This window comes from Ursus maritimus, unplaced genomic scaffold, assembly GCF_017311325.1.
Source record: "Ursus maritimus isolate PB19 unplaced genomic scaffold, ASM1731132v1 scaffold_19, whole genome shotgun sequence".
In the NCBI taxonomy this organism is placed as follows: Eukaryota; Metazoa; Chordata; class Mammalia; order Carnivora; family Ursidae; genus Ursus; species Ursus maritimus.
In genome coordinates, this window is record NW_024424341.1 from 34,031,674 (window position 1) to 34,048,589 (window position 16,916).

Sequence of the window (16,916 nt, forward strand, 5' to 3'; positions counted from 1 at the left end):
TCTGCCCATCCATGAGAAGTAGACAAAGCCCCCTGCTCCTAAAACCAGGTTTCGGGCAGAACCAGAACAAGGAGACTGTCCCTTCCCGATGGTCTCCGAGACTGGCTCTACTCCCAATATGATCTCCAGAGGCCAGGCGGCAGGGGCAGGGACAGGGTGGGTTCGCTTCTTACTGGAAGCCGGCGAGAAAGAGCTTTCCGGTCTGAAAAGCACGTGCTGTTTTTTCCCTAAGAAGTTGGGCCAGGAAGGAGAACTTGGGAACAGTCACCCACAGTGCACCCTTGGCTGTTTTTCTCACCTCTCGAGACAATACAACAATGAGAGAGAACTTGGCAACTTTCGAAGAGGAAATTAGGCAGAATTTGCCTGGAACGGGGCCCTTCCAGTATTCGAAAGATTTATCGCTAGGAGAAGTTGGCGCTGGCCTGGGCAGGCCTGCCTGTTTCCAGGGGCTCTTTCCCATGCTTGAACGAGTGACCCTCAGGACTCTGAGCTAGGCCCCGCGTCCCGTGGGGCCACGTTGTCTTGGCTCAGCTGCCCGCACAGCAGTATGGAATCCCTGTGCAGAAACTCGCCATGTCCCCTGGGCCAGGCGCAGCCCGGGCCGCTCTCCTTTCATTGGAAGGCACTTAGAGTTGCCTGCACTGGGATCCTAGACGTCCCCCAGCAGCCTCCATCCTCCTTCAAAACTAGGCAGACCAAAGGAAGGAGCAGTTCATAGGCCACCCTGTCTGGCTCCATCAGCAAGAAATGCGCCTCCCCTCTTCCAGAGGAAAGTTCTGGTCCACCCTCTTGTTTGCGGGGTGGGGCCTCCTGGAGATTGGAACTGGAGCCAAGTCCTTCCTCCTCCCCTTTCACTGGCATAATGCCTTCAAATTTCCCAGCCCAGTTCCTGGAAGCCTCATGGAGCCCAGGCACGTGGCTCTCATGTTCAGGGTGGACAGCCTGTGTGGTCAGACAGACCTGAGGCCCGGCCCAGCTCCACCGTGCTCTATCTGTGTAGCCTTGGGCAAGCAGGGATTACCTCTCTGGGCCAATGATTTATCTATAAGCTAGAGTCACGAGGCCTGCGTCCTTGGACGGTGTGAGGATCAGCGTATGACATGTAAGATACTTAGCTCTGTGCCTGGTCACAGTAGGTGTTCAGGAGCAGACCGCCATGACTATTGCTTGCTCTTAAATACACCTTAGGGAAAAGAGGGTCTCAAGGCTGAACAGTTCCTTTGAAGTTTTACTGCACGTGGAATTTTCTTCTGTGAGCAGAACGGGTGGCGCTTCATCCGTCCATCTAGCTATCCACCCACCCAATTCATTTATACATCTGTCTGTCCACCCATCTGTCCATCCATCTCCCCATCCATCATCCGTCCTGCAGTCCTTCCACCCACCCGTCATCCATCCAACCATGTATCCATCTGATCATTCATTCGACAAGTCAGCCAATCTCTCACTTAACAAACATCTCTCGGGGTTTTGTGGGCACAGTGGTGAATAAGTCACACATGGTCCCTGACCTCACAGAGCTCACAGGCTGGAGAGAAAGAACCCAGCGAGCTGAGCAGTTGCAGGACTGTGGTTCTGTTAGATCATTACCCGATGTGGTCGGGGATGGTGAGGGGAAAGCATTTCAGGTGAGACCTGAAGGGTAGATGAGTCGTTCAGCGGGCAGAGGAGGACGGGGTGAAGACAGAGTGTCCCTGGTGGGATGTACGTTCTGTGTGAAGGCCAGATGGAAAGTAAGGCCAGCCAGGTCAGGCTAGATTATGCTACAGCGACGAGCAGTCCCAACTTCTAAGTGGCTCGAAACAACAACTGATTATTTCTCACTCAGGCTACATGTCCATCGTGGGTCAGCTGGGAGCACTGCCGATGGAGCTGGCACCATCTGGAATGTTGCTGGTTACCATGGCAAGGGCCCCCCTGAGGCATAGCACACTGCTTCCCAACAGCTTCCGCTGGAAGTGACTCGGGTCACGTCCACTCATGCTCCATCGGCTGAGCCAGCCCGTGGCTACCAGTCCTACCACAGGCTGGGAGGAGAGCTAGAAACGTTGGGGGAGGACACCGATGACACCACAGCAAGTCTGGGCCTTGGTTGGCTCACCAGAAGTGTGGCAGGAAGGGATAGGTGGGGCTAGAGTTGGGTCCTTAACCTGTGGTCCGTGGTGTATTTCGAAACTGCCTGTGTGTGTCGGACAGACGCGGCCAGCCTTCTCAGGTGCAGGCAGCCCCTCCTCCCGGTGTGCTGGGGATGATGAGCCTAGCAGGTGGGGCGGGGCACAGTTGCTGTCTCCTCCTGGACGCCTGGATGGCTCCTCCGCTCTTTGCCTTAGTGTAATGAGTTCACTGGGGGGACTTGGTGACACCAGCCTCACTTGGGAGGTGGCACTTCATCCGACTGGACTCTGCCTCCTTTCCCAGTCCTGTGGGTGGGACAGGTAAACCCCAGGGGCAGGATGGGGCTCTGAGAGTGGCAGGAAGGAGTGCAGGGAAGTAGAGGCGGGAGGGTGCTCCCAGCCGAGGTTCTGCGGGAGGAGAGGAGCTTCGAGCTCAGAGAAGGGGTGTGTGTGCCAGACAAGGAACCCGGGCAGTGAGGGTGATGATGTGGTCAGGGGAAGGCTGGGTCAGCTCCCAGGGGCCGGGCGGTGGCAGGGCCCTCCCACCTGCTCCGAGCCTCAGTTCCTCACCTCAGAGTGATGTGTGCAGAGCATGAGCTCAGTGCCGGGAGGCACATCAGCTGGTGTTCCTGCCCTGCGGGATCTCAGTTCGTGCCCGCGCCTCGGAGGGGCAGGTTCCGGGGCCTGCGCTACAGGCGGGGAGCTCCAGAATCACACAGCTGTTTGCCGCTGGGATCTACAAACTGCCCTGCGGAACCCAAACCTGCCTTCTTCCCAGAACGTGATGCCGACCTCCTCCGGTTGAAACACTCCCCGGAGGATGGATACGGCTGGGCAGCTGGCTCACGCTCTCCCACATGAGAAAAGGCTTGGAATGTGCAGGGTGTTCTTCCTGGAAGTTTAGGCTGTGAGCCGAGGTGACCAGGGCAGGTGAGATGGAGTTGTGTCCTTGAAGACACCCTCCTCCCCTTCTAGGCCATGAGGCTGCTGTGAAAGGCAGGACACAGTGGACCCAACTGAGACCTGGGGACAAGGTCCCGGGCACCAGGCAGGAGAGGAAATCTGTGCGGCCATTCCCGCTTCGCAGCAGGCTGCACACATTGAGGTCTGGGCAGAGCCAGACTGCCTGCAGGAGATGCCAGGAGGGCTCAAGATGGAAGCGGGAGAAGGCGCAGCTTGGGGGCTGCCTGGCTCCTTCAGGAGGAACCCCTGCGGAGAACGTGCTTTGGAACATCAAGTTTTGAGCAGGAAGAATGGTCCAGTGGTGCCGTGCAGATCAGTCAGGACTCCCAGATGTAAGCAGCCAAAATGGACTCAGGCAATCTCCAGCAGAAAAAGAATATGCTAGAAGGGTTGATGGGAGCCTAGAGAACAGGCTTGGAAAATGGACTGGAGCCGAGGCAGGTGGCGGGACCATGTCCCAGCCTAGCATTCACCTTCACAGGAGGACGCGGCTCAGCCTTATAATGAGTTCTTAGCTCCTTCATTCTGACGTTACTTTGCTCAAGACCCAAAGCCCTGGGCAGGAGCTTCTGACTGACGCATCCTAGATCACCTGCTCACCCTCAAGCAAGAGAGGGGCCCGGGACCCCCTACAAGACTCCTAACGGGCTCACACGTTGGGGAGGTCCCCAGAATGGGAAGGGGCTGCGCCAGGTCCCCAGGGAGATAGGTGTGTGTGTAGGACAGGTTGCCGAGGCAAAGGACGGGCGTCTCCGTCTACTGCTCACAACCACTGCTCTGCTTGCTGTTGGTGTGCTCCTTTGTTTTTGTGTGCCCGGCCCTGATGGCACCAGGCATGCTCAGCCGCGCTGGCGATTTAGAAATGAGATTCTGCCCTCAGGGAACTCACCGTCCACTCATTCATTTGTTCATTCATTCATTCAGCAGGTCCGCTCTGTCACCTGGTGCCCCAGGCCCTGGGGCTAGGGTGGTGGTCACATAGGGGCATGTGTTTGCGGGGCAGCGTGCTGGGGCTGGTGGACACAGAAAAGGGAGAGATACACTTCTCCCCCTCTCCTTCTTCCTGTCTTCTCTGTCTTCCTTTTTGTCCTCGCTTAGCCATTCAGCCCAGCCAGTGACACCTTATAGGCACTGCCCAGGCCCACTGTGCTCCCTCAGAACCATAGAAGAGCCCACATCAGCACTAAACCAGTGTGGCTATACCTCCCATACTCGTTTCCCACAGCTGCTGTGACAAGTTACCACAGACGTAGCCATCGAAACAACACAAATGTGTTATTTGTTCACGGTCCTAGAGGCCAGAAGTCCAGCACGGGTGTCACTGGACTAGAATCAGGATGTCAGCAGGCTAGTTCCTTCTGGAAGCTCCTGGGAGAATGGGTTTCTTTGCCTTCTCCAGCTTCGCCGGTGCCCCTTGGCTTGTGACCATATCCCTCCAACCTCTGCTGTGTCTCTGACTCTCCGACCTCCTGCCTCCCTCTTGTCAGGACCCTTCTGATGACAGTGGCTCCCCCAGATAATCCAGAGTAATGTCCCCATCTCAAGGTCCTTAACTGACTCAAATCTGCAAAGGCCCTTTGCCACCTACGGTAACACATTCACCAGGATTAGCATGTGGTCAATCTTTGGGGGTCCTGTATCTGGTCTCCCACACCTGCCCCTCTCTCTGGCCAGCTTGGTGTGTGAAAGAGCACAGACTGTGCGTGTGCTGGGGCCGGCTCAGACTGGCTGCTACCAGCTCCTGGGGGCCCATCCTACACATCTCTTCTCATCCGTGGTCCAGGGGCATCCCCCCTTGTGGCACAGGATCAGCCACAGTGGGGTCACTTGCAGCACAGACGGTGGTACATGCTGCGATCAGGGCTTTTTTATTCTGGAAAGCCTGTTGTTCCTCATTTATCCACACACCACTGGCCGTGGCTGCCCAGATCCTGATCACTGCTGTTTGTTACAGGGTCTGCACGTGCCAGGCACGGAGCTAAGTAAGCATTTTACAGGGATTATCTCATTGTTTGGGATCTTTGCTTCGCTCTCCCTAAGCATGGGATGTATTTTATCATCCTAATGAACAAGAATTGTCACAAGACCACAGAGCTAGGTCAGCACTGATAGGAGGGTGACTCAGCCACAGACTCTCCGGGGTACTGCTGGACCCATGGCAGGCTCCCCTTTGGCCTCCACCTCCCCAGTCAGGTGGTGCAGGCCCTGTGTCTTCAGGGAACTTGAACCCAGGTCTGTTGGAGACTCAGCTGCTGCAGAGGTCCCAGGATCCCATGGAAGTTGTCCCCGGGCCCACTCCCTACTCAGGGCAGAGGTGCAAACGTGCCTTGTGTCCGTGGGCTGGCCTCAGTCTGTTTGAGATAGGGAACGAGTCTCGGAGCTGGCCCACAGAAGTCTGCTACCCCACTGCACTGGCCACTGAGCTCGTTCATTTGTTCAAGCCCAGAGATTTCCCCGAACTCTGCCCGGGGAGAGCAGCTGAGCGTCACCAAGAATTTGGGTGGGGAACCTGGATCCCCAGACAGAGGGGGATCCTGAAGTTGTACCTGCGTGTGCGTGCATGTATGTGTGTGTCCGTATGGGTGGGGAATAGAAGTTGGACTTTCATGCTTGGAAGGAGGCTCTGGCCTTTGTGAGAGTCCCTGGACCTTCAAGGTCAGGGTCAACTTGGAGCAGAGGACTGTGGGGTCAGGCAAGAACAGACACTGCATTTCTGCCCTTAGGGATGGTCAGTGGAAAGCTTGGAATGCCATAACTGTGGTCTACAGCATGCATCAGACTGTCCGGGTTCAGGTCTTGGTCCCGCATCTACTGCCTGTGAGCCTGTGGGAAAGCTCCTAACCTCCCCGAGCCTCAGTTTCCTCATTTGTACCATAGGAGTGACGATGCTGACAGTACCATCTTGCCAGGGCAGACTTGGGAGGACCCAACAAGCCAGTCCACACATGCACCCTAGCGCTGATGTGTGGGCATGCGTGAGAGGTGGCTGGGCCTTCCTTGGGCCACGTTTTATTTGAGAGGAACTAATAATGGTGGTGGTGATGACAGTAATGACTGCATTTGTGTGTGACCTCCTGCTATGTGCCAGTCCCGATTCTCTGTGCTCCCCAGGAATCCTTCCCAGTCCTCACAATGTTCCTGCAAGGTCAAAGTTCATGGCCCCATCTTACAGATGAGAAAATCTAGGCCGAGTTGCCAAGGTCTGTGAACGAGGGTGGTGTGGATCTGGGAAGGTTTTGCCCCCATGTGGTGATTTTTAACTCAGGTCTGCCTGAGTTCAAGGCTGGGTGCTTTCTTCCCTGACCTTCTGCAGTTGGCTTTGAAGCCAGCCTGTCTGGGTTTGAATGCACTTAGTTGGCGTGAGATCTTGGAGTCCCAGTTTGTCCCTCTGTGAAAGGGGCATAGCGCTAGTCCCCTCACAGGGCTGTTGTGAGGACTGACGACAGAATATGTGGCTCACAAATGCCAGGCACCTGTAGCAGCGTGTGGTGGAAAGGAGGTACCCGAGCCGCTCCCACCCCCAGCATCCCACCACCATGCCTCTTTCCGTTCATCCCGGCCCCTCCCGTGATCCTAAATAAGTCAAGATATGTGTACAGTGAACGTTTCTAGCCGCCAGCGTCTGGAGTCACTCATACCCAGCAAAATAAGCACACAGTGGCAGTGATGTCTAATTTCAGGAAAATTCCGCTGGTAGCCGCTTCTGTTTTGGTTTTGTACCCAGAAGGTTCCACTGGGTGAATCCCTGTGTGAGGGCCGCAGAGCAGACCCTGCTGGATAGAGCAGGCCGGGCCCCGCGTGCTTGTGCCCTGAAATGCTGCAAGCTGGTGACTGGACCTCGCTGTCCTCTTTTGTCGTTGCAGGCTGCCAACAGCTACCTTCGAGACCAGTGGTTCCATTCTCTGCAGTGGAAGGTAAGTCCCGAGTCGGTGGCTCATTGAAGGTGGCTGACTCTGTCTCGGGCCGCCTCCTGCGGGCTCACAGCCAGTCTGTTACCTAGAGGTGTGAAGGTGGACATCTCTTGCCTTCCAGACAGCTCAGCCGAGGAGCCTTGTCCCATTGTGTAAAAGCCTCTCCCCCGTCTCCCTCTCGTGTTCGATGCCTTCCTCCCTGTGATGACATTCCTGCACCGTTGGCCGCTGACTTTGCTCATGGGCTTTCTGGCATTGTGCCTGCCAAAAGGAGCATAGAAGCGCTCGCTTTCAGAACAGGGGCTCTCCTGAGGGGCAGGCTGAGGCAGGGCTCAGGGTCTCAAGATGCTGGGTTGAAAGTAACTTCTGAAGGTTGTTCCAAACGTGAATCTACCAGAGATTCAAACACCCAACCATTCTTCCACAGTCTTCGCTTCCTTTCAGTTACCCGATTCTTTGGCCTATATTTGCTGTTCAACCTCTGCATAGGACGGTCCAGAGCCTGTTAGCACATAAGGAAATGAGTCCTCCGCTGGTCACTTTCACGACCCAGGGGCCGGGTCTGCTGAGAAGGGTCCTCCCAGCCCCCAAGGAGTTCAGTTCTGCTCCAGGGTGTGGAATGTGCCCTCAGCTTCTCCTTATGCCCCACCCCCCCGCCCGCCCCCCACCCGCCTTTTGATCTTTTAGTTTAGAGCAAGCCGTGACAGTCCTGTGGCCTCAGAGAGCCAGCAGGCTATGGCTGGAATGACCGGTGCGTGTCCTGAGCTGTTATCGTTAGAGTAAGCTGGAGAGCCGCGGAGGGTGAGCGGCTGGGCCTGTGCAGGGCGTGAGGCCGCGTGCCACGTTGGGCTGACCAAGGGAACACTCGGAATTCCTCCCATGCCTCTAAGGGACTCTCGTCACAGCCGGCCCAAGGACGGAAATACAACCCCGGAAAATGACATTCCTGGCCCCAAAGAGGGCCACTCCTCCCCTCTCCCCTGACAGCTGCCGGTCTTCTCGCTTGGTGCCCGTGTGGCAATCTCAGCTCAACAAGTAGTCTCCAAGTTGAGGCTGCAGAGGGAAAGGATTAGAATTTATTGAGCACCTACTGCATGCCAGGACCATGAAGCTGGGCTCATCGTGGCCATTTCACACTTGCCACAGCTCTTGTAAGGCTGATGACTGTCACTGCTCCCATTTTATGCATGGGGAAGGTGAGGCTAGGCTGGAGTCCAGCTCCCATAACTAGTCAGGGCTGGAGGCAGGGTGCAAACCTAGGTCTCTCTCATGCCCACAGGTTTCTGAATGTAGAAAGAAGGCGGCAGGTGGCAGCGAGGAAGGCAGGGTGGCACATTCCTGCTCACGGAGTCAGCAGGAGCTGCTGAGAGCTCCGTTTCCCCAGCGAGATTATCCCTCGTCCCTGAGGCCTGGCTCTGTGCGGCCCGTGTGTCCCAAGACAGGCAAGGCTTACGTCAGGACCTGCTGGGGGCCGGCTGGTAGTTAAATGCCAGAGCAGTCAAGGGGGAGGGAAGAAGAAAAGGGATGGTGTGGTTGGGGAGCTACTGAATGAAGGGGCCATTTCACGGCCACAGACCTCAGCTGCTTGGCCTCCTCCCCCTTCTGTTCTCCATTTGTGTTCTCCAAGTGAATGGGAGGCTCAGTAGGTGATTGCCTTGCTTTGTCTTAGCTCAGGAAGGGACAGGAAGTGCTTGGAGACACACTGCCCACTTGACAGGTGGGGAAAAGGCCTCATTGCAAAGGCCGCCCAGACCCATGTCAGGGGAGAGGCTGACTGTCTTCAGTGGCTTCCCACAGAGCTCTGCCTTGGTCTGCGTGTTCTTCACCTATTGTCTGAGGCCTATGGGAACACCGAAAAGGCAGTGCTTGGGCAATTCGTGAATCGTGTGCCGCTAGGAGGGATGACTAAGATGGTGGGCATGGAGAGCTGGATTTCAGAGACCGACTGGCTAGAAAGATGATTTGAAAGTGACAACCTTAAAACATACAAATTTAAATGTCGAGTATTATGTGTGGTATTCAGACGATCGAACAGGTACAGAATTAGGGGTCCCTGGCCTTCCAGCAGTGTTCAGGAAGACCTGGATGTTTGCACTCAATTTTGGGGGCGTTTGGTTTCTTTATGGTTGTTAAATTTTAAAAAACAAAAGCCCCCCCACCCCAGAAAATAAAAACAAACAAAGGCATCCAGGAAACCCAAGTCAGAGTTTCAAGGAACTGGCAGATGCCTGGCAGTGTGGCCGTTTTGCCAAGTAGTAGATGGTGACCTTTGTTATCACTGCATACGCTTTCACCTGTGTCTTAGGTAGGTGTAAGACACTGGCAGTTTTCCCCCTTTGACAATTGCCCCCCCCCCCAATAATTTAGGTATGCTGCCACCAGGTGGCAGTGGTATCTTAGTGTCAGCAACTTGGTTTCAGTTTTGAGGAGATTGGAGGAGGCATGCTGTCTTTCCTTTTTAAAATGGTCAGTAAATTTAAGGTGTTTTGGAGGCCCTTCGGGCTAGCGAAATGAGCTGAGAGACCTGGGTTCGAATTCTGGTTCTCTTAGGGTCTGGGTAGATTCTAGGAAGTGTTCATTAATTCAGATGCAGTTATAATGTACCAGGCATGGCTGTGCACTTTTCTGTTCCTTGTCATTCAGCAACCAAGGCTCAGAAAGGTCTAATGACTTACCCACAGCTACACAGCAGATTTTAGTGCAGATCTGTGGGGCTGCCCTGCCTCCTGCTTGATCCAACTATGCCTGATTCCGAGCTTTGGACTCTTCAGCCCACTTAGGATGTGACCTTCTTCCTCTCCTGACACAGTCTCTCTTTTCACCATATTTATAACCAACCTTCTTGGCTTTTTCCTTTTCCTCTTTTCAGTATCTCTTTAGAAAACCAAAAATAAGGACTTTCGAAATCCTGGAACCTCAGCTTGATTTTTAAAATTTTCTACATACTGTTTTTGTCATTTTCCCCTCACCAACATGCATGTGCGTGTTGTCCCTGCGGCACACATGGAGAGCCCATTCTTTTATTTGTAAAGAATGTTGCCTATTAAATACTACGTTCCCATTGGTTTAGTTTTTACTGAGTTGTACTGGTGTCTCTAGGGCATTCTCAACAGAGAATTGCTCCCAAGGGGAGCCAAATTGGTTCTTTGGGGCTTAAAAAACCTTAAGTTATTACAATAGTACGTGGCCCTCTGAAGTTCAACCCCATTCAACAAAATCTTATTTTTTAGTATTTAATTTCAAAGGGAGGTGGGGAAATAGGAGGGAAATGCTTAAAAAGGCTCCTGGGGTGGGGGTGGGGTGAAGATAATTAGGAAAAGGCTGAGAAATGCTCAGTCTGCCCCAGGTGGTGGTGTGGGACAAGACAGAGTGTGAATAGGGATATCTGTGTGATCCCGCCTGTCCCCCTCTGTCCCGGTAATCCTGTTGTACAGTGACCTCAGTGCTGGACTTCTGCCTTCTCGCGCTATCGCAGTCGGCTTGGGGAGTTTCCTTGGCCCAGACCCTGTGTTTTACGCATCATCTTGTCTCCCTGAATAGTCCATCGTTAACTGACGCTTGCATGTGAGGACATTGGAGTCACTGGCCCACGCTCTCAGGGCTACCCAGAAGGGTCCCAGCTCCCAGCTCCCCTTCCCTGCTCCCCCTGCCCCTCCGCCCGCTCCGCCGGCACTGCTCAGGGAGATCCTTCTCACAGAAGGACAGCCAGCATCTCCAGTCCCAGGAAGGAGTGTCGGACGGGGTTACTGTGGGTGGTGGGACAGCAACGCTAGCCCTCCCAGGATCCTCTGGAGCGGAGCATGCTGCCCTGAGGGCTCCCTGGAGAGGCCAGCCCTGTTTGGTTTGGGTGGTTTGGCCCCTGAGGCTAATTCCTAGGGGTGTGGAAGCATAAACAGTTGTACTGAGTTAATGAGTCCTCATTTCTGAGTCAGAGGTGCACCTTGGAGGCCAGGTCCTGTGGAGACAGGCCTGTCTGTGTGTGTAAGACCGTGAAGGGACAGGCCTGCCTACATGTGCAAGGCCATGAGGGGACAGCCCTGTCCCGGTGTGCCAGTCATGTGAGGGCATGATGTGTGTTTACAAAGCTGTGGGAAGACTGGCCTGTTTCTGTGTGCCAGGTTTTGAGGCAAGAGGCCTGGGTGTGCACAACTGTGCGGGTCTGGCCTGTTGGGGTGGACGGCCCCTGGCTGGGAGGAAACATGCACCAGGCCCATAAGGGAGCCCCAAGAAGCGAGAGCTGGCCCTTCTGGTGCCCCCAGCTCTGAAAAACGGCCTTTTCATTTCCTGAGAGGGGTTCCGTTGTAAGCCATTGCGCTCGACGTCTTGAAAACCAAGATGGTTTTATCCCCGGGGGGAGCTGGGTTATTACTAAGAATGGTCCCTGAGGCCTATCCCAAGTGCTGGGGGTGGGGAAGCGGACTCTGTGTGAGACAAGAAGCTGACCTGTTTTCCTGTCCCAAGGCTGAGGGGCAGAGGAATGCACCAGGCTCTGGGAAAATCCCAGCTCAGGTTTGTATCCTCTCTGGCATTCCTCCCTGGCCACGCTGCCTCCTTTCCCCAAGCAGGTTTCCCCAAGCCCCTGGGGTGGCCACAGTCTCGTGGTCACCCCATCCCCGGTTCAGTCCCTCTTCTGTACAGAGCACGAAGGTAGAAAGGAATGTGGGGTGCACATGCCTATGTGAGTGAATGAGAGTGTGTGTGTGTGTGTGTGTGTGAGAGAGAGAGAGAGAGAGAGAGAGAGAGAGAATGTTGCATGTGAGGGGTAACCATGTTAGGAGTGTATTGGGTATGGAGTGGGTTTATTTGGGCCTCAGTTTTCTTCTCTGTCAAGTGGGGATAATCCAGCACCTTGCTCACTGGGTCGTGGTGGGGTGGCCTGCTCTGCTGTGTGCGAGGCAGTTAGAAGGAGGCTGGCGGGCGTGGCTGCTGTGAGAGCCTCGCAGGCACTCCTATCAGTGTGGTGCAGTGCCCCCCCCCCAGCCCCTGCACTGCCCCCGCGAGGTGTGTTTTAGAATTGGGGATGGGTAGGAAGTGTCCTCAGGAGGGCCTTCCCTGTAGTGGGTGCCTGCCGTTCCTCGAAGTCTTTGGAGCACTGCCGTGTCTGGCACTTCATGCACATTTGCTCCCTTAATCTTCTCACGGTCCTGCCTGGTCTTCACTACCCCATCTCATAGATGAGGGGGCCAAGGACATTGCCAGGGACAGCCAGCTCCTAATGATGCCAGTCGAGCTTCCGCATCAGGTCCTGGCTGAGTCTGACGTGGGGGTGAGCCCGTCCTATGCTTGGAGCCCCCACCGAGGCACAGCCACCATCAGGGTCCCCAGTGTGCAGGTGAAGAACCAGAGGCCCAGAGGTGAAGACTGCAGCTGGAAGCCTAGATCCCCTCCCCCATAGGGGACTTGGGGGGACTGGACCCCTCACCCCATTTCCACACGGTGAGGGAGGCAGTCTAGCTGGTGCCCAGATTCCAGAGGGACAAAGGGCCCTAGAGCTGATGTCTCTTCTCCAGAAGGAAGCTCCTATGGGCAGGGTGGAGCCTACAGTGGGTGCCATCACCCCCAACTCTGACCTTCCTCCTAGAATCACCTCCCTCTTCCTCCTTAGAAGTGGGAAGAGACTTCTAGCCCTGGCATCTGTGGCCCCTAGTGCCTCTGGACCCAAGTGCAAACCTCCCCAAGCTGGCACCTCGCCCCCCACCCAGCCTGTGTGCTCCGAGTCTTCATCCACCTCCTCCCCGCAGCAAAAGCAACAAGTGGCCATCGTCACCCCGTTGAATCCTCACAAGCCTGAGGAGGAGCCTAGTCTCCCAATTTCCCATTTCACAGATGTGGAGACTGAGGCTGAGAGGTTAAAGCCCTCGCTCAAGGTCAGTGGCAGAGCTGGAGTGTGGACAGAACTCGGAGTCCAGAACCTAGGGTGGATCCTGACCACCGGGAATGTGGCTCCCAGCTGCACACGTGTCTGTGTGCCTGTAACCAACACATGTGTGCACACCGGACAGTTCCTCACACTCATGAGCTGGCACTGCCCGGGCGGCCCTCAGCTCCTTTCAGTTCTGGTGTCTGGCGCGTGCAGGGCCTCGGTGTTTCTGTTTCGTGCAACATTTCATGAGAGCTTTACATTTTTCTCTGTCTTGCAGACGTCAGCACAAGGATTATGGGAATTAGCCTCTGGCTTGGCAGTCCCGTTGCTCATGGGTAGAGGCTGACTGTCCTGCCTTGTCCTACGGGCCCTGGGACCACTGTCAGGCCACCTGTCCTGGGCCCAGAAGGTCAAGCTCAGGACCAGCCCACCTCCACGTCTGCCCCAAACGCACCGTGTCCCCAGGGTCCTCAGATGCCAACATCGAGGCTCTGTGTGCTCAGACCCAGCCTGGCTCCCGACCCCGCTTTGCACTTGGTCACCACCCTCCAGTGTGGCTCCTGGCTGTGCTTGCCTGCCCCAGCCAGGACGCCCCCTTGTCTGGAGGGAAGACAGTGATCCCCTGTACACCCCTTCCTGTCCCCATTGCTCTCTTCTCTGTCCTTCTTCTCTCGCGCTCTCCATCCTTTTTATAGCCATCTTGAAAACACACCTTCACAGCCACACCAAGGGCAAAGCCACTGGGCTCCTGCCAGCCCCCACCCGACGACTGAGTCCACTCTCGCAAACGTCCTTCCCGGCCTCGTCTGCCTTGTGCAGATGCTTTGGTGGCTGTGGCCAGGGGCACAGCACAGACCGTCCCGCTAGCTTCAGCAGAGCCTGGCCGCTGAGACATCTTGACGTGTCCAGGCCTGTATGCATCAGCTCTCTAATGGCTGCATAACATCTGTGAAGAGGTTGTGGCCTAATTTACCACACGACTCGCTGTGGTTGGGCATTCGGGCTCTTCCGGTTTCCTCAATTACGGATAATGCAGTCATGCCTTTCCCCCGAACCTAAGCTTCTACTTCTTTGGAACTACTTTTTTAAAGCAGAGTTCCAGAACAGTGGTCACTGTTCTGGAAGAGAAGGGGTATTTTTTGCGGCTCTTACCACATTTGCCAGTTTGCTCCCAAAGGAATAATTTTTGCAGTGCGTCAAGGTGAGAGCTCGGGGCCAAACTGCCTGGGTTCAAATCTCTACCACTCGCTGGCGGTGTGACCCTGAACTAGTTACTTCCCTCTCTCAGCCTACTTTTCCTCCTAAAGTGGGGCTCACAGTAAGACCAAGCTCATTAGGTTCTTGTAAGGATTAAATGGGTCAATAGCAATAAAGAACTTAGAAGGGCACCTGCCATGTGAGTAAGTGTTAGATCAATGTTGATTATTCTTATTCTGCTTTAATCAAAGACACTGTTTCCCTTTGTGTGGAAGGGTCCTAGCAGACAGCTCCAGGAGAAGGTAGCTCCAGCAAGGCACTCCTGCCATCAGCCCGCAGGGAGCCCGTGACAGGCATCACTAACCAATCACCGAGCTCGTTTCCCCTGAGGCAGAACTCTTCCCAGCAGAGCCTTTGCTGGCTGACCTGAGTTGACGGAGGGAGCAAAAGCTTCTGCCTTATGACCTCCTAGACTGTTGTCCATCGAGCGTTGCAAGGATCGAATCTAGTCCTGTTGGCTCTGGCCTGTGCTTCTTTGGGACTTGTTCATGGGAGAAGTTGTCAGGGTTCCAGACTCACGCTCTGGGTTTGGTTCTCCTCTGCTTGGGAAAGGCATGAGTGTTACCTGTCCGCCTCTGAGAAAGGAGGTAAAACAGGGAAGCAGGACAAGGATGGGCGGAGGTTGGCCTCAAACCTCTGATGGGCCAGGGCACACGTTTGCTTCATCCAGGTCGGAAAGCCCGGAATTCCATCCAGGTTCATTTGTGGCTCTTGGTCAGAGAAGGCTTTGTGACTTCTTAAGAGGGGGTCACAGGGACTCGGTGGAGAAGGGTGAAAGGGGTGGCTTTCCCCAAGAGGCAGGGCTCGTCCCAGCCCACGACTGGGGGAGGGGCCTCAGTGAAGGGACAGCATGGTGGAGCAGAGGCCCTTATAGGCCACTTCACTGGCACCTGTGTTCGTGGAACAGAGTGGAGGCCACTAGGGCTCAGGATGCCAGCCCCCAGGAGGGCCACAGTCTCCAGAGACTCAATGGGCCTTCGGGGCCCTATAACTAATAACAAGGGCAGCTTCGGGGATTGAAACTAACAAGTGGCAGAGGGCTGGGTAGCCCTGGGGAGGAGATCTCATGCCCTTGTGGGCTTTCTTTGTGGTAGACAGAACGATTGTTAGATACCTACTAACATCAGGAGGTGTGCTGGGGGCTTTCGTGTGTGTGTGTGTGTGTGTGTGTGTGTGTGTGTAGTCTCTTGAAATCTTCCCCAGGTTTGATTAGGCCAATCTTGAAGGAGGAGCTAAAAGGATAAAGGGCTTGTCCGTGGTTGCACAGCTGGAACCAGGCAGAGCCAGCGTCTGAATCAGGGCGGTTGGTCTCCAGGCCCAGCCCCCTCCTCCCAGCTGGAGGTGGCACCACCGTGGACGTGGAGAGGGTAGGGACATGAGCACAGTAGACGGGTCTCTGAGCCCAGAGAGGCAGAGGAGTGCCCAGCAAGCCTGAGGCCCTTGCAGGGCGTCCCCACTGTCCCCGACCAGAGCTCTCTCTGGCATAGACATGGGCCATTTGTTTCTGTTTGTTAAATAAACTTCTCATTGAAGCATTACATGCAGAAAGGCACACAGATCAAAAATGTACTGCTGGATGAATTCTCCCAAATTCTCACAGAATTGACCCGAGGAATGATCACCCAGGTTGAGGAGCAGAGCAACTACCTCCCAGGTGTCTCCTCGGCCCCCAAGCCGCTCTGCTCCCCCTGCCACCACCAGAGAAGACCACTGTCCTGCCTTCTTTTGGCACAGATGCATTTTGCGCCCACCCCCCCCCCTTAGTGGACACTGCCCCAAGGCTTTCCGTAGTGGTCATACCAACTTATGTACCTGCCAGCATGTACAGGAGTCCGCTGGCACAGGACATTTAACAATCACATTTATTAAGGTCTTTTTTTTTTATATTCAAAAGGACAAAAAGAACTAAAAAAATTCCCTCTTCCCATAAACCTGTTCATACATCTTAACTTAAAAAAAAAAACAAACAGGGGCACCTGGGTGGCACAGTCGTTAAGCGTCTGCCTTTGGCTCAGGGCGTGATCCCAGCATTCTGGGATCGAGCCCCATATCAGGCTCCTCCGCTAGGAGCCTGCTTCTTCCTCTCCCACTCCCCCTGCTTGTGTTCCCTCTCTCGCTGGCTGTCTATCTCTGTCAAATTAATTAATTAATTAATTAATTAATTAATTAATTAAAATCTTAAAAACAAAAGCAAAAAACAAGCTATGATTGACATGTAACAAAATGCACACATTCTGACTGTTGGGTGTAGTGAGTTTTGACTATTGTATTCACCTAAATAACCCCCACCCAAATTCCTGTCCTCCCAGAAGATTCCCTCGTGCCCCTCTGCTGTCAGCCTCCCAACTTCCCCAGATAGCCTCTCTGGACATTTAAGGAGAATGAAAGCCGTGGGTGTGTGTGGCAGTTCTCAACGGCACAGGAAGGTGTAAGAGGAACAGTCTCCTCCCCACACCCGATATCCCCAAGACAGGCCTGTGAGCCTCTTGTGGGGGCTTTCAGAAGGTTCTGTGAATATTCCTCTTGAAACACCACACAGACTATATTATCCACACTGTTTGGTTCCTTGCTCCTTGACCCTTAATTACATATCATGGCGATCTCTCTGTGGCAGCACATAGGGACCTACTTCATTCCTTTTGAGGATTTTATAGTATTCCATTCACGTGAGGGTCGAACTGGGTGGGAACTTAGATTTTTCAATAAAACACTGTTGTGTAGACGGGGAACCAGAGTTTCTACGAGAAGGGTGGGGGTGGAGGAGCATGTGTTGAGCGCCCACCGTCTACAGGCCAGAGGCAGTGA

The 16,916-nt window shown here is 54.6% G+C and overlaps 1 protein-coding gene across 1 annotated transcript in view; it reads left to right on the forward strand.

Annotated features, from left to right (window-relative positions):
• The window catches only part of LOC103662091 (c-Maf inducing protein), a 231,979-nt gene that overhangs the window by 146,084 nt on the left and 68,979 nt on the right, over positions 1-16,916 (forward strand). The window contains exon 3 of the mRNA XM_040633648.1: positions 6,944-6,994. Within this exon, the coding sequence (XP_040489582.1) occupies positions 6,944-6,994 (51 nt within the window). The remainder of the gene's footprint in view (positions 1-6,943; positions 6,995-16,916) is intronic.